At 38.0% G+C, this 17,910-nt stretch overlaps 1 protein-coding gene across 3 annotated transcripts in view; it reads left to right on the top strand.

The window, feature by feature from the left end:
* LOC122746492 (U2 snRNP associated SURP domain containing) overlaps positions 1 to 17,910 on the top strand; it is a 97,719-nt gene that overhangs the window by 60,033 nt on the left and 19,776 nt on the right. For 2 of the 3 annotated variants that reach the window (XM_043992129.1, XM_043992127.1), the window contains exons 25-28: positions 3,992 to 4,102; positions 6,053 to 6,171; positions 7,297 to 7,473; positions 9,668 to 14,122. In XM_043992129.1, coding sequence (XP_043848064.1) covers positions 3,992 to 4,102; positions 6,053 to 6,171; positions 7,297 to 7,473; positions 9,668 to 9,806 — 546 coding nt within the window. In that variant the 3' untranslated portion in view covers positions 9,807 to 14,122. Of the gene's footprint in view, positions 1 to 3,991; positions 4,103 to 6,052; positions 6,172 to 7,296; positions 7,474 to 9,667; positions 14,123 to 17,910 lie in introns of those variants that run through there. The other variant, XM_043992128.1, reaches the window with a different exon arrangement.

The following is a 17,910-nucleotide window of genomic DNA, read 5'->3' as shown; positions in this document are numbered from 1 at the left end:
GGCTTTGTGAGATAGGCCCTCTCTCAATAAACCTATTTTATTCTGTTTGGAGACTTTGTTGTTTCTTTTCCTTTGTTGGACTAGAAATTTTTGCAACTATCTCCACTATTTATATATCACAGAACTGATATGAAATTGAGTAGAAACTGGATAGGAAATGCCAGAATATTTTCTAAATACAAAAACATTTACTCAGGCATCACTGGGTAAGGATAGAGCTATTCCAAATGAATGAATTTTCTAGATGGCTGATGCTTATTCATTTTGGGTGCCAAAACTTTAAAAAATGAAAAATCTTCTATTTTTGTGTTTGGTTTTTTAAAAAATAATACTTCTGGAATATAACTTATTTTCTTGGTGACTACAAGCCCTTTGTGAATATCAGCTATAGTACTGTAAACACTATAACACAGTGATGTCCTCAGAACTTATTTAGATGTGTAGAGAGATGACTCTTGGGTCCCTTATATTCAATGACTCCAGACTACTATTTATTGTTAGTGTAATGTAATGTAATCTACTTCTTACCTTCTAATTTGTAGCATGTGAAACCAGGCAACCAGATTTGCTAGAATTTTGTGGAAAATAAGAGTAAAGGCTGTGGGTGCAGGCCTGAAGTGCTGTTCTTTGAGGTACAAAACATAATTTATGCCGGGCACACTAAGAGATCCTCATAAGGATTCAAATACTGCTATACTGCCAGCACCACTGAGGCTTATTGTACGGTTTTATCCATTACTGGACTGGGGTTCTGGAAAGGTAAATCTTGCTCCAAAGGAATGAAATGGGAGTGGGGTTGACTAGCATTGTACATTAAGTAAATATGATTATGTGAGGAAACTCAGTAATTAGAGGAGAAAACATGATTGGAAAGCCCTTGGGCAAAAATGAGCATAGGTAGGAACCTGCGAGCTATTGTCATCTGAGCATGCTCAGATAGATGACCTAGAAAAAAGGCTACAGTTGAGAGGTTCAGGACAGATCATTGTCTTGGCATATTGGTACAGTGGTTTGCTGGCGCGCTCTTTGCCAAAAGCAGAGTAGCTAATAACACTTTGGCTTGCTTAATAAGTCAGTCATCAAGAATTTATTAAATGCCCACTTTGTGCCAGCTGCTGTGCTTGATGAGCTGGGCAAATGAGTGCTCCAGAAAGATGTACATGTATAAGATCTTGTTCATAAAATAGGTATATTCAGAATAAGTATCTGCAGTCAATCCAGTACTTAGCACGTACCTGCAGTGTGCCAGACTGAGTTCTGGGGATGAAGGTAGAAAGAATGAAATTATTTATTCATGAGCTAATGGGGTAGGCAGCAAGTACTTCTTTAAATGTATGTAGTATAAATCTAAAGCTAATAAGTACAAGTAGATACAAAGTAGTTAAACACAAGGTAATTTGGGAAAGGACTGTAGAGGAGGCATTTAGAATCAATAAAAATAGAAAGTAGTTAGGAAAGGAGGGCACAGGCATGGGCATGATCAGGAAAGGCTTCATGTAGAGATTGTTCTTAAGCTGTCTTGAAGAGAGAGAGTCTCTAAGGTGGAGGCGAAGGAGTGTATTCCAGTTATTATAGGTGCAGCTGGTGCAAAGGTACAAAGAGGGGAGATAGAATGACAAGTGTAAGAAGCGGAGATAAGGCTAGTGGAGCTGAATCATAGAGTCTGGAAAAGGGCAGTCATGTATAGTGGAGCTGGAATGATCCGCTTGAGCCAGACTGTGAAGGGCTTTAAAAGTAAGGTGAGTTTCTGTTTGTTCCAAGAGGCAATGGAGAGCTGATAGACTTTATTGTTAAGGAAGTGATGTGGTAAGAGAAGAGGTAATGAGGGACTAAACTCAGGTGGTAGTAGTGGAAGTAGAAAGAATGGTTTGGATGTAAAATAGTTTTGACACATGCACATTGCAAACTTGGGAAGGACTGTGGTGCCTTTGACAGAAATGAAGAATATGGACAGGAAGAAGGTTTGGAGGGACAGATCAGGAGTTCTTTTGGACATGTTGAGTTTCAGGTGTCTTTATCTAGGATGTACAATTTGAAATATCCCATAGGCAGTTGGTGATTTGGAACTGAAGCTCAGTGGAAAGACTTAAGTTAAATCTGCAGTTAGTGAGTTATTAGCATAGAATTAAAACAAGAAAGAGTATGCAGAAGAAAAGGTGCAGAACAGCCTTGGGGAGCACTCCCATTTGGGGATGGGGCATCATGATGTGGATAAGTCAACCCAAGAGACTTGATGGTTACCATTTCATTGAGCTTTGCAAAACTTTGCAGACTTTGTCCTTATAACTCAAGTGGTAAGTAAGTACTTTAAAGGTATTATCCATATTTTATAGATGAAGAATCAGGCTGAGAGAATTTATGTGATTTGCATACAGTCAACCAACTATGAATGCCGGAAGTGAAATTTAACTAGGTCTTCCCTGACTCAAGTCTAGCAGCACTCTTTTCCCTTAAGCATACTGATTCTTTTTAAAAAGGTAGCAGAATTGGGGCAGCTAGGTGGTGTAGTGGATAAAGCACCAGCCCTGGATTCAGGAGGACCTGAGTTCAAATCTGGCCTCAGACACTTGACACTTACTAGCTGTGTGACCCTGGGCAAGTCACTTAACCCCCATTCCCCTGCCCTCCCCCCAAAAAGGTAGCAGAATCAAAGAGCCACTTTATTATATCTGATTCCCATCAACCAGATACCTAACCAGTCATTTTAATATCTTTTGGTTTAGTTTTTATCTTTAAAACAAAAGAATTGGAAGAGGACATTCATATCTAAATTCCTTTCCAGCCCTAAAGTTCAGGTGGAAATAATGAGTATGTTGACGGGAAATGACAGTCTCATCTTAGAAATTGTGATAAGAAAGAAAAGCTGGCCCTAGATTTTTGTAGAACAGATTCCTAGTGGTTCAGAGAAAGGCTTAGATACGATCTCATGGATTAAACTTTGTCATGACACAAGCGGGGGAGTGGGGGGGTGGGGGTGTGTGGGGACATATCGTTAGTAAAATTTTGAATAGAGAGAAACATTTATGATGAGGTGGAAAAAGAGAATTGTCTGGAGACTCCTGTGGATGCACGGGGAAACTCACCAGCCAGCATAGATGTTTTTAGACTTGTATCAAAGATGAGCATGGGCAGATAAGAATTTGAATACAGAAGTGGGCACCATTCTATAAGAATGATGTCCAAGTACTAAAGTTCCAAGGCATTGAGCTGGGCAAGGGCAACTAAAGACAACAAAAAAGAACTTTTTGTTTTTGAAACTTTATTGAGGAAGATAGGGTTGGAATGGCCTCTGTAGCCAAGATGATAATATTTGGATATTCGAGGAGATCAGATGGGTTGTTGCCCATGTTTCCAAATTAATTATTCCAGATGTCTTGTCAAATGTTTGTGTTGTCATTTCCCCCCAGCAATATGAAGTTGGTAGTGCCAGAGCTGGCTGATTCTCTTTCACAGGTGGGGAAACTGGATCTCTGTCTCAGGCAGGTTGCTGTGACTTGTTTAATGTAACCAAGCCATAACATGGCCGAGATGGATGTAAACCCCAGGTCCTGCTCTTCCTCCCTCCTGACTATGGGCACTCCGCTCTGTCTTATCTTGGACTTGTTTCTCTTGGAGTCTGAATTAATTACTCGTTAGTTATATTTGTTGTCAGCTAGGTGGATAGACTCATCTTCCTGAGTTCAAATCAGACCTCAGACACTTAGCTGGGTGAACCTGGGCTAGTCACTTATCCCTGTTTACTTCAATTCCTCGTCTGTAAGATGAGTTGGAGAAGGAAATGGCAAACCCCTCCAGTATCTTTGCCAAGAAAACCCAAATGGGTTCATGAAGAGTTAGACACGACTGAAACAGCTGAATAGTAACAGTTATGTTTGCTCGTCTTCATAAGCTGGACAGGAAATAATGACAGTGGTGCTTGGCCTCAGGAACCCTTTTCTCGTTGAGCTTCTGGTAATGAGGACTAACTTTTAAATGCCCTTTTATTCCACAGCTCAAAGTGATGAAGTTTCAGGATGAATTGGAATCTGGGAAAAGACCGAAAAAACCAGGGCAGAGCTTTCAAGAACAAGTGGAACATTACAGAGACAAACTTCTTCAGAGAGTAAGGGGATTTCTATATTTTGCTATTTGCCTGACTAATTAGACTAATGGCCTAGAAGTTTTATATCTTTTTAAAAGATTAGAAATTGGCATATTTATGTTTCTGTTATCTGAGTTGTAAACATCCAAAAGTATATGACAAAATTTGGCATCTTTAGAATTCTATATTAGAAGCCTTTTGAAGTGGGCAAAAGGGTTTTTATTAAGGGGCCAATGTAGCCCCTGTCATCTACAAAGTTATAATAGACCAATCTTTTTAGGTATATCTGTGAGACCCTGGGAGTGCCAATGGGTGGTATTTTGCTTGTGCCAGTGTGAGACAGTTATTCTGGGGCTCACTATAGAAATGGTACAAAGAACATGAAAGCAATTCGAATTGGTGAAAATTGGGCACCAATACCAGCTTGCAGAGTAGCTCATTTCTCTTGATGTAATTTATCCTTTCAGAAGGACTCTGTGTAGTGCCCTTGTAGAGAGTAGGTATGTATGTATTTAAGGACCAAATTTCATATGACTTTGGGTGTAGGGACCTGGACTGACTACATGGACCAGGAGATGTTATGTTGGTTTTGGCTGCTTTGTCAAACTAACAGAGCTGGGAGTGATGAATATCATTTTGTCTCCCCTCTTGTTTCTCTCTGTCTTCCTTCCTACCCTCCATCCCCATTCCCCGCCTCCACCAAAAAAAAAAAAAGCTTTTATTTTTCTTTCAGGTTTTCACAAGGCTAGAAGTTGTAGAGTAAGCAGTAATGGGGGCAGTTATGTTTACTTAAAAGTTACTTGTTTTAGGAATCTGACTGAATTTATAATTAGAAACAGGATTTTGTAACAATTGGAATGACACCACCTGCTGGAGAGCTACTGTAGGAAAGCCCAGCTATGAGGAGAAGGTGCCTGAGGGCAAGCCATGCAGGCTTTTCTTTGGCTTCAGGAAGTGATGTTTGCTTGTGGGAGGAAGAAGGGGCGAGGCTTGGCTGTCTAGCCCTCTTTCAGCAGGAGAGTCTGGTGGAGAGTAGAGCGGGAAATGCGCTCTCCCTTTAATAGATAGATGAATCTAGGCCTTTCTCTTTCTCTTCACCAACTTCTTATTCTCCTTAATAAATGCTTAAAAGTCTAACTCTTGCTAAAGCTTATAATTTATTGGCGACCACTCATTAGATATTTTAGATAGACTAGCTAGAATTTTAGCCCCTTACAATTTCTACGTGTTATAGTACCCAGTTTCTTTATCTCCATTTATATTTCTGATACAAATAAACATGAAATGTTTTCAAAATTGATAACTAAGCCACTGAATTGACTGAGTAGTATATGCAATTTTAGGGAGATGGTGATTGAGTTTTGTAGTGTATGAAAAATTATTTGCCTCCAAACTTATTTTTTCACTAGATGTGATGGTAGCAGCTAAAATTTACTGGTTTAAAATCACTAACAGCTGTTCTAGAACATAGTTGCATCTTGGGCTCTTCACACTTTCTCATTTTACTTGGAGAAGGAAGGAATTGTTTTGAGCAGACTCTTTTTCCTCCTTTCAAATTTATTAAATTTGTGAGGTAAATTTATATTAATATAGAGCTAAGTGAGCCTTGGTAGGGAGTGTAAAAGTGCTTCCTTAAGTTACTCAGTACCCACCTGCCTTGTTCATTCCATAAACATTAAGTCCCTACTATGTGCAATGCACTATGAAATAGGACATAGGAAAATGAGTAAGAAATTGTCCATGTTCTCACGGGAGATATTGATAGAAATTGGGGTTTCATTTGGAATTGTAGAGTAGCATGTAAGCTCTCTACGGGCTAGGACTGTTCATTTTGATCTTGTATCCTCTTTATGAAATACAGGACACACAGATCGAAAGATTGCTCAGCTCGTTGATCTCTTCTCTTAAGTTGATATTTGTGAAATGTGACAGATACCAGCAAAACTTTTTAAATGCTTTTTTTCCTTTTAGGAAAAGGAGAAGGAATTGGAAAGAGAACGTGAGAGAGACAAGAAGGATAAAGAGAAACTGGAATCTCGATCCAAAGACAAGAAGGAAAAGGACGAATGCACGCCGACAAGGAAAGAAAGGTACAGTAGCCTTTGTTGTTGTGCTTTCCGGAACAGGCTGAAGGTCTGGGTTGGCGTGTTATGTGACACTTTCCTAGGCTCATGGAACTAAGGCTAGAAGGGCTTTGGGGGCCGCCTAATTCAGCATCCTCATCTTAGAGATGATACCGAGGCACAAGGGAATCACGGCAGCAGCTGGAGACATGATGGTTTGGTCGTGGGCTCACTTGGCTCTTGCCCTCAAAGGGTGCCAGTGTTACTAGGAGAATAAGAGAGTGTGCTGGGCTTAGTTATGCTGCCGTCTTCCCTATTTCAAGGCTTAGCTCGTATCTTTAGTTCTTACCTCATTGGAGGAATTTAGTTACAATATCATGTACCAAACCCAAGACTCGAATGACCAAAACAACTCACTAGATCTTCCTTATCTCCCAGATAAGCCGCTCTTATAGATTAATGTGTCAATGATGGCTGCCTTTAACCTGGAAGTGGGGGAGGAGGAGAGAGGAGTCTTTGCCTTCACTTCCACACTTCTGGCTTCACCAAGTTACTGGATGTCAGAAATTTGCTTCTCTTTGAACCCTCTTGCAGCCTAGGGTTTCTTAATAGTTGTAAGGGACCTTGAACCAGAAGATTTGGGCTTCATCTTTTGAGAGATATTTGAACCTTGGCTAGCTGCGGCTGAAAGCTTGGTGAAGGAGATACACATATGCATTATATGACTATGATTGTTCATGGCAGACATTCTTATTCTAAAGAAATCTCAAAGTGAAAGTCAAACATTTCATATGCAACTTTGAGATTAAGTTCATTCCTCTTGAACCAAAAATTGATGTGAGTGTCTGCCCTGTGTTTATGTTACTGCTTCATATGAAGTCTGGAGCTGATCGTGTTTTGTATAGCATGTACTTAGTATTAACCTTTTGCTCTTGAAGAAAAGACTGTATTTTTTGGTAATTGATAAGAAATGATATTTGGTTATAAAAGCCTTAATTGTTGAAGAAGTTACTCAGTATGTTGGACTTGAACTACTGATACTAAATAGCATTGATGTAGCAGTTAAAAGTAGTTATTGGTAGGAATTAGCATTTAATATACACAGCCATGCATGACCAGTTATTGAATATTTTGGCTCTTTTTTTTGTACAGGAAAAGGCGACATAGCACATCACCTAGTCCCTCTCGGAGCAGTAGTGGTAGGCGAGCAAAATCCCCATCACCCAAATCGGAGCGATCGGAGCGATCAGAGAGATCTCACAAAGAGAGTTCCCGTTCCAGGTCATCTCACAAAGATTCTCCTAGAGATGTTAGTAAAAAGGCCAAAAGGTAATTCTGAGTCATTTCTATAAATTCAAGTCATAAAAACAATGCATTTTATAGTTTGTAGTTGGTTTTTTTTTATCATTTAAGATTTTTTGCTATTTAACAATTCAGGAGAATTGTCAGTAAATGTAGTTCTGTGAATTATTTTGCTCTCATTTTCCTTGATGACTTTCTTAAATGCTTTGCATTTTAGATTATTCAGTTTTTCTCTTGAGAAAGCATGAGGAAAGTCTTTTGAGCGAAAAAGGGTCAATAACCTTCAGATCCATATATTAAGCTTCTCAAATGAATCTGGAGAAGAGATTCCTTCTTCCCCTCCCACTGACCTTTGCAGTTTCTGTAGTGTGCCAAGCCTTTGCCATGAAAGAAAGAAGACATGTCTAAATTATTTCTTTACCTGGGTCACCATCTTCTTAACACAGCAGCATCACAGGCAAGAATGTGGGGCTGATGCAAATATTTGCACAAAGGAATCTCTTCTTGATTCTCTTCTTTACTTAATGAATTCTGTAGTCTGTGTACTTTTTTCCTTTTTTTTTTTTTTTTTTTTTACTTTGGTCTCCACAGACAAACTTAATGCAGGAACATTTCATTTTTTGCCATTACTAGAAACTTGTCAAATAACTGAAATATTTTCTTTTGGGGGTGTCAGGGCTAAAAAGAAGTCTGAGAATTTGTCCAATACAGTTATAGTCTGCCTTCTCAAAGCATTCTGGCCATACTTTAACATGTTCTTGGAGGCTCAGGGACGCATTGCAGTTATTGTAGCAGTGCTGTTTATAATTGGTCATGCCCTCAGCCCCTGTGGACAAGCTCAATGGCTGTAGGCTGCTGTGCTTTTTTTTTTTTTTTTTAAAGTTCGTGTGTCTGATTTTTATAGTTTTTCTCTTCTCCCTTACTGTCAGCAAGTAATTCTTACCACTGTCAGTTTACTTTCTAGGATCCTTCCTTGGCTTTTCCCTCCCCACAAGATACCTCCTTTTTCTGGCTTGATGTTTCTAATCTGCTGTGGGATGGGAATATCTAGGTCCCTACAAATGCATGTACACCCAGAGAATATAGACTGTCCGTCTGTCCTGGGGACGAAGCATATGTATTTGATTTCACACGGACTTTGGGGTCTTTAGTTTTGCTACTGATAAGGCTTCTTTGTTTTCAGTCATGTACAATTGTGGCTTACAGACAAATGAGTTATTGCATTCAGCCCTTAGTCAGAATGACAGCATTATTCATAGACTATCATGGATGTAGAGCTTGAAGGGATATCTAGTCTAGCCTCTCCTTTTATAGGGGAGGAACCTGAGACTGATAGAGATTAAGTGTCTTGCCTGTGGTTACAGTGCTAGTTAGTATTACAGGTAGGACTTGAATCCAAGTCCTGAACGCTTACTATACCATGCTTCATTTGTTGCATGAGTTTGTGTTTAGTAGCTTCTGGATTTTACATTACTATTTGTGTGGAGATTAGAAATATAGGTTATTTGGGGCCTCTTAAATTGTAGATATCTAAATGGTAAATTGTCTTATTTTAAAAAATCTGTTAAAGCAGAAGTTTCTTTTGGTTTCTCTAGTTTGTCTATTGCTAATAAAATCATAGGGCTGGAATGGATTTCAGAAACATCCAGTTCTTGTTCTAGATGGATTGTATTGTATTTAGATGATCATAGATGAGATTCTGCCATTTTCTAAACTGTAGAAATAAAAACTATGTAAACTCTCTCTTGGTAATGCTTTTTTTTTTTTGTTTCTTATTCTTCATAGTAATAGTACTTTAATGACCCATGTCACATCACTTTTACAAATAATGAAATTATGAATTGAAGTGAGGAATTGAGAGAGAACTTAGGCTCTTACTTTCTGAGGGGAAACTTTTATTATAATGAGAAATATGCATATTGGGCTGTACCACAGAATTCACTAGGATAACAGATCTATTTTGATTTCATATCAGATTAAAATAGCAATTTTTGGAGGTTATAGCTTGCCTTATAAAATGGCTTGCTTTCATAGTGTACAGGATAATAGCGTTTCCTTCATTTTGAGGTAGTTTAGAAATGGAAGGGTGGTTATAACATTTTATGGAAACTAAGTATTTTGTTTAAATGATTTTTTTCATTGCTCTAAACTGTGGGGTACTTTAAACATCTAAAATAGAGTTCTTACCTACATATTCATGCTTGACTTCTATTTTTGACAGATCACCATCTGGTTCAAGGACACCTAAAAGGTCTAGGCGGTCACGATCTAGGTCCCCTAAAAAATCAGGGAAGAAATCCAGGTCTCAGTCTCGATCTCCGCACAGATCTCACAAGAAGTCAAAGAAAAGCAAACACTGACAAAAAAAAAATTCACTTTTTTTTTTTTTTACACAATGCTGTCGCTTACTGGAAATGCGGTTTTTGTTTTTGTGCCTGAACAAGTCTGTTTTAAAAAAAAAAAATCAAATGAAAGAGCATTCCTGAATTTTTTTTGTGAATGCACGTGTATACTCATGAGTAACTGCATCTGTAGACCTGTCATTGTTTTATATTGTACAAAAATATCTTCATTGTGGCTGTTTCTCAAAATGAAACATTTTTTGTGTTTATGAATTTCATCAGAAATGTGTGTAACTGATCTGCTGGCAGTAGTGATATTTTGTTTTAGGATGTTGTGACCTAGCAAAAATAACACACAGATGTTTTTCCCCCTTTTGTAGCTTTGACAATTTGAATTAGATTTCAAATAAAATCTCAACAGAAAATTAAGATGTTGTTTTCTTGCCCCATTGGTGACAGTGAGTTCCATAAAAGTCTGCTAAGTGAGTTTGCCACCATTCATATGCTTTTCCTCTGTGATGCACTTTACAATCCCTAGCGTTCTGAGCAGCTATCCCTTAGTTATATTAAAATAACTGTCAAAATTAAGGCAACTGAGAAAATTCTGTGGTCATTGTTCCTAAGAGGGTTCTGAAATAACTTGGATTTCCTAGACCACTTTGGTGCCCAGAAAGCCAAGAATCATAGAAATGGCATGCTTGGTTAGGCTACTACACTGCCCACAGGCAAAGCCAAAGTTGATAGGATTGTCTTTTTACAGAAATAGTTTTAACACAACACACATATATAGAATAAAACATTTTTAAAGAAAAATATATGGAGAGAACTTGAATCATGGGCTTAGTTGGGTGTGAACTGTTGTATAAGAAATTCCGATTAAGATAGGAAGAAATAAGCTTGGAGACCAGGTTTCTCTAGCCTTTCTCCCCCTCTCTGACAGCCAGCACCTCTTGGTGTATTTTTTTTTTTCATGCCCCTATTTTGAAGGTTGGTATCATAAAATATTCCAGTAATTTTTTTTCTTACTGTTAATCACCTCAATCTAAAAGAAATGAGAATGGTTTTCAGTTCAGGTAAAATAGGAAAATATATTAACTTTTCAAAACTCCTAAGCCTGAGTGTCTCATGTAGGATGCAATGAAAAGCTCATTTAAGCAGCTGGTACCACTGGGAAGTCATAATGTGCTCTGAGCTGGGAGCAAGACTTCCTCAGTACAGCAGAGCAGATATTTGTACAATGTTTTTATATAGTAAGCATAAAAGCCTGGGGTCATTTTGGATCTTAGGTCTGACAGATAATAAAATTTGTCTATTTTCCTTTAATGGTTTTCATTTGGGTGCTTAATTGTATAGTTGGAGGTGGTGGTGGGGTGTGTGTGTGTGTGTGTGTGTGTGTGTGTGTGTGTGTTGGGAAGTAACTCCTCTGATGATGGATTGTCTTGATTAGGATACTTTGAAAAGAAGCTTTATTTTAAACCTGTTTTCCACATTTTAAAAACATTCTTGCAGGCATGTAATTTTAAATGTACTATACTTGTGAGGGAGTAAATGTATTCGTATCAACTCAGTGTTGGCAGGCCACTTCTAAACTGTGCAAACCAATAATAGATGGCAGTGAGCCCATCAAGATTATTTTCCTTAATGGCTCTTATCAACATATAAATATTGCTTGAATAGGCATTCACTTATCTTTTGTGCTTCTGTTCAAGCATTTTGTTAGGGAATGTTAATTGTTTAAAAAAAAAACACTGAACCATTAAGAGGCTCAAAATTTGGTGCTGATTTCTTTTTTTTTTTTTAATCAACATAAGTAACTTTTTCTACTCTTACTCCATACCTTGGAGAACTTAATTTTATGAAACAGACCTTGCTTAGCAAAACCTTAGGGATAGCTGAATCTTTGTGCAGTGCTAAAGATAGGTAGCTGGTAGCCTCTGCATTATCTTGGGTAGTGGGGACCAGAGTGCAGACTTGCAAATAACATGCCAAGCAGATAGCAAGAAATTGTGTGTGTGTGTGTGTGTGTGTGTGTGTGTGTGTGAGAGAGAGAGAGAGAGAACTCTGCTCTACAGAAGATGAATGAGTGGGAAAAGTATTGAGGTAACTTAATTTGGGGTATTTGTTAAAGCTCTGCTTGTTGCATTAGAATTAAGCAGCTCTCTGTCCTGAACATAATTATTAGACTTTATTTTTACAGTAGATATGACTAACATTTCTGCCTTTGTTGAGGACCATATTTTTCTAAGTGTTGACATGCTGTGTGAACAACAATGGAGGATGTGTAGTGAATCTAGCAGCTTTGGTTTTCCCCAGAGCACTTTTGTTAGGGTTGTTGAATTGTAAAAGGTACTGGTAAGTTAGTTGCTTTTTGTTAACTTGAATGAGAAGTTAGAGCAAGTAAACATGTTTCTGTTGTTCTGACTCTTGAGAATTTGATATGGTAACATATTTGACTGTATTTTAGAAAGTCCCATTAATGATCAGCCAAATGTCACAAAACAAGGAAGTTCTGAGTTACCTGCTGAAGTTTACACAAGTAAATGAAAAGGTTCTCACAGCCTTTCACCAAGAGGAAATATTCTCCCTGATCTCCCCATTCAGGCCCAGTAACCATGTATCTTCTACAGCCAGTTAGGAAAGAAAATGCTCTCTTGGTTTCTTCTCTTGCAAGGGGGAGCCAAATTCTCTCACTACTATGCTTCTTGGGGTTTCGAAGGAGGGCTTCCCTACTGGGTTTTTGCTGCTCTGGTCTCCCATTCTTATTTAGGTGAAAAAATCAGGCTAAAAGACATTCAATCTGCTGCTTACCAAAAAGAAACCCCAAGGATACAAAGAAGCATGTTTGGGCAGTATTTTTCTATGTTTCTATATATGTTGTTGGTAAATGGCTGGGATTTTCGGACTTTTGGGACCCAAAAGATGTTTTTTATTGATTCAGATTGAAAAAAAAAAATTCTTGTATGAGCTAAGGTTTGCAAAAATTGCCCTGACCTAGTTTTATTTTGTATGGACCGTGCCTATGGGGTTAAACCGAGACTTGCTCCAATTAAAGAGCCTAGTGGGAGAACTATTTGCTTACACGCTTTTATGTGACAGCTGTTTTTTCTTTAAGTTTTAAACTCTTTACTGTTGAGAATACTTTCTTAAAAGACCCTACTAGTCATCAGACCTGACTTCCTTAAAAAGTCTTGACTTTCATCTTTATATGTAAATTCGAGGTTCAGAGAAGTAGAGCCAAAAGGATATTTTTGCCACTGTGAAAAAAAAAAAGATTATTTATATTGCCAAAATGCGTCAGACCGGTCATCAGAACCATGACTTCTTCTGCCAAAGTGGGTTGCTTTTAAGGCTGTACAGCACTACCATTCCAAGATATTCCAGTTAAGTAATATGCTATAAACACTGTTTGAAGAACTCAGGCTGATGAGTTTTATTCATTGAAACACCTTTAGATACTAAAAAATTTTAAATGACTTAAGCCAACTACAGTGAATTTAATGCAAACATTTCTGAATAGTCTGTTTTTTTAGAAAGTATGCATACATCCTTTTTAGTTTAAAGGAATACACTATTTGTAAAAATTCCCTTTCATGTTAAAGGACTTGTCTAATATTCCTACTTCACATGTAAGATTTAGAGGAGCTTATTTGAGGATTAGTTCATTATAATAATTTAAGCATTGAGTTGTTTTCCCACCGTCTTCCAAGATTGATTTTAATCCATCATTGTAAAGTCCCAGTGGGAGTGTTCTTAACCTAAGAATCTTCTTCCACATGAGCCACATCCCAATTTGAAAACTTATTGTCTCAGTGTTTGACTCAATACAGCTGTGAACCTTATAACATTTAAGTATCAATGCATTGTATGTATAATTGGTTATATCGTTTTTTTAGGTGAATAGATAAAATTTGGCCTAAGCTCATTTTCATATGCCTATTTGTGCTTGGAGTATTGATAAAGTTTTAATTCTGCAATCTCTCGTGTGTTATGCCTCTGGTGGTGGCTTTGAAACACCAGGGAAGATAGGGAGTTTTTTAGAACTGAGAATAAAGTAGTTGGAACCAACTAAACTGAAATATTCTCCATAATTCCCTATGTTCCCCTTTTCCCCACCTCCCAAGATGTTTCCTTCCACTGAATTTCTTCCATAATAGAATCTCTTAATACAAGGATTAAGGTTCCAAGTTTATTAAAGGAGATGTTCTCCATACCAGACTGTCACTTTATAGTTTTTCTACTTAAGGATTATATGATTGAAACAAAATTGTGAAATTTCCCTTTTGTTGTTTGTTGGGCATAATTACTTTAATAAAAGTACATTTTTTCATATCAAATTTATACTGTTCATGTAATTTTATCCATGTAGAACTTGAGCCTTTTTAATGCAAGCACAGTAAGCCATATCTAATTAATGTCAGCTGTGTGCCTTCAGCAATTGAACCCTAAAAAGATCTTTGTCCTTTGTGAAGCAAGCACTGCACCATTTTTTATCTGTTGCAACCAGAAAGCTAGTACATTTTTCATGGTAAGAACCTTAGCATTCAACTTCAAGTACTTATTTTTGTGAGCTTAGTTCACATCTCCCCACCACCATCCCCTCAAGAATGCTGACTATTACAACAGTAAACTCATGACTGGGAATTTTCAGGTTTTTCATTGGTTCCTTTTTGAGCTCAATAATGTTTTCTTTTAAGGATTTTGGCATTTTAAAACAGTTACTTCCTTAACGGGGCTTGGAAAATAACTGCCAAAGTGGCCTATCAGCATTTTTTTGTATTTTGAATAAAAACTAAAAAAGAAAGAAATGTAACTGATCATAAAAACATGCGTAAGCACTGTACACTCTGGCTACATCATCTCATTAAAATGCCTTGCAGTTCCAACTTTTGGTTTCATGCCCTATGTTTTATTTTCATTGTTTTCTGTTTCACTGCAATACCGGGTCGAGAAATTATTTTATAGTTTGGGGGTTATATTAAGTAGATTTCCAAAACAGGCTTTAGTTAGTTTTGCCCTTTTGTTTCCCCAGAAGTTTGCATAGTGCCTTGAACATGGGAGGTGCTTAATATTTGTGGAATTGAATTTGCAGAATTGTTTAATGGGTATGACTACAGTTGAAACTGTCCAGCAACATAATTCACTATATTTAACATGTCGAAAGTGCTTAGATGAAGAGAGAATTCACTCACGCCTTTTAGTTTTTTCCTTCATTTATATTGCATTGAAAATAAATTCTCAGACCCAGAAGTTTGCAGTACTTTGGAGTGAACATAATGTATTCCTTAAGACTAATGTGAATATTTGTACCTATAAGAAATAGAGCAAAATAAAGAATAACAAATCTATAACTGTCCAATTAGTAGGAGGTTTTCCTTTTAAAAACTTTTAAAATCTAGTTAATTCGTATTTGGTTTAACAGGTTTGTCATAAACACACACGAAATATTTTGTCATTTTCATCTGCAAGTCATGCCAATTCCTAATCTGCTACTACTCTCTGAATTGACATTTATGTTTTAATCATGGTGAACAGCCCTCCACCCATATTCTGGTCCATTTGCCTAATCCTGATATGATTCTTAAAGTGTATGCCTGCAGAGGGCAAGCTGTAGCAAGCCCTGCCAAACTTGAAAGGCTTTAAACACAAGATGCAGTGATAGAGGAGGGTCTGTCTTCTGAGGACCAGCCTCTAATAGGTAAGGCCCATACTGGGGGGGTGTGGGGGCTGAGGGTGGTGGGGTTGGCCCAAGACCCAGAGAAGTCACAAAGTAAGTAACTATAGTCTTCTGATGCCAGGTATCTGGCCATAGCAGGTCGTCAAGCTGTTTAAAGGGTCGAATTCTGTGCCCACACAAATGAAATCAGAGTTCCCTTGATGAAGAAATCAGAGCCTTGAAAGGTTGAGAGAATGTGCTGCTTTTTGTATCCCAGAGATTTCTTTTCTGTATTCCAGTTACACTAAAGATTTTTTCTCTCATAGGACCATGTAGCCTCCAGTCCTTAGATGCAACCTAAATGTAAACTATTAGTTTACTGATGTTGCCCATGGACAATCTGCTTGGGTATGGTACCATAAAGGAGTACTTTGTATTTGTTTTACTCAAGATCAGAGGTTTTTTAAAAAGTGTCTGTTTGTGTCTGTGTAGATACACATGCACATGTATGTATATGTAAATAAATTGTTCAGTTCCCCAGTATGGGGTTTTCTTGGCTGAGATACTAGAGTGATTTGCCTCTCCTGTAAAGGATTAAGGCAAACAGAGGTTAAGTGATTGCTCAGGGTCACACAGCTGGTGAAGAGTGTCTGAGGTTGGACTTGAACTTGGGTCTTCCTGACTTTAGGCCTAGTGCCCTGTCCACTGAACCACCTTAGCTGCTTTCATATCTGGCATATTTATATATATATAAAAATATATTTATATAAATAGATAAATATATAAATTAAAATATATATGTACACACACATATAACATGTATATGTGTGTATATATATGCACATACATACACACATTGCGTTATGTATTTGGGGGGTGTGTGTACACACACACACACACACACACACGCAGTTTTCTTCCAAGCTGAAAAGCAATAGGCACAATTGTCACAAAATGAGTAGACAGAGAACAATATCCTTAGATGAGTCTGCCAACGGGGTCAGTTATATAACCATTATTGAACCCTTGATGTGCATTTGAAAGTTACAGTTTGTATTTTCAGATTATGTGGGAGGAGAGTATTAGATGTTCCCTAAAACTACAGTAATTTACTTCCAGAATGTTGAGCTAAGCCACATAGCATTTGAAAAGGAAATTAGACTTTAAATTCTGAGAAATAAGGGCTTAGTAGCAGTGTCCTTGGGACTTTCATAAAGCCCATGGATGGGTACATTTCAGCTTCACAAACAAGAATGTGGGTGACCAAAATTTTGATGGAAATTGCTGCCTGGTCTCACTGGATAGCTGTGATCCTGAAACAGAAAAGAGGAAGCTCTCCTTACTTCTGGAATCTAAAGGGGGCTACCTGACACGTTCAGTATTTCTGTTAGACGAATTTAACCATCAAAAATAGTTTTCCATTTCGACATGTTTTACGTTGAATTGTGCTGTGCTATGTGTAGATAGGTGGGTAGTTTACCAAGGGAAAAGGTCTTCTAATGGCTTTAGGCCACACTCTTAATCTTAACTGCCAGAATCTTAAATTCTTCCCAGGAGTGTAAACATTCAGGAGCAAAAATCTCCAGGATTGACAGATTAGGAATATCTTGGAGCTGGAAGGTGCCTTATGCTTATAGAGGCTATTGGGTTCTTTCCTCATTTTTGAGGCCCATGGAAGCAGGGGTCCTTACCTATGCTGGGGTTCCATTGTCATGGTAAGAGTTTCCTCTTTGTTTTCACTCTAGTTTTTCAGCTGGAATGAGATTTCGTAGCTTTGTAGACTTCCTAATCTTAGGGGGATGGCTACTCTGCTTTCTGTTCTCCCACGAGTCTTCCATCCTGGTTTATTTTAATAATCTGTGGTCAGTACTGAGTCTGAGTGGTGAGCAGTGTGTGAAACGTTGAATGTGGTCAAAGGACATCCCTTGTGCTTATTTCTCCAGAGATGTGATCTGCCCCTTGAAACGTGGTAGATTGCAGAAGAGTGATATACTTAATTCATGACTGAATGTCTTCATAGAGATATTGTTTAAGCAGCGAGAAGGTACACTTTTACTTCGTCCTATTTATGACCCACCTGAATCTTTTCTGTGGAGGCAGTTGGGATATTCAAAGTAGGTTGAATTTGGAGCTGAAAGACTTGCCAATCATCAATCCTGCCTCCTCCTGACCCTGTCACCTTGTGGGAATCACTTTAGATCTCTCAGGCTCAGTTTACTCCTCTGTGAAATGGGAGATAATATCTCAGGGAAACTATGGTAACCATATAAAGGAATTTTAGGTAAAGCTCTTGGTGACAGAACTAGATAAATGCTAGGTACACATCTTCCTTACTTGTAGCCATCCCATGTTAATGTGAATAACATTACACAAAGACTTTTGGAAGGGAGTAATAAAGGGTGACAAAATTGAGAAGGACTTTGCCACCTGGGTGTCCAAAGCCCTTAGTATTACTCCATTATGGCCAAC

The sequence above is a fragment of the Dromiciops gliroides genome, chromosome 3, assembly GCF_019393635.1.
Source record: "Dromiciops gliroides isolate mDroGli1 chromosome 3, mDroGli1.pri, whole genome shotgun sequence".
NCBI lineage: Eukaryota > Metazoa > Chordata > Mammalia > Microbiotheria > Microbiotheriidae > Dromiciops > Dromiciops gliroides.
The sequence above is the reverse complement of the archived record's forward strand: the minus strand, read 5'-3'. Positions and strand labels throughout refer to the sequence as shown.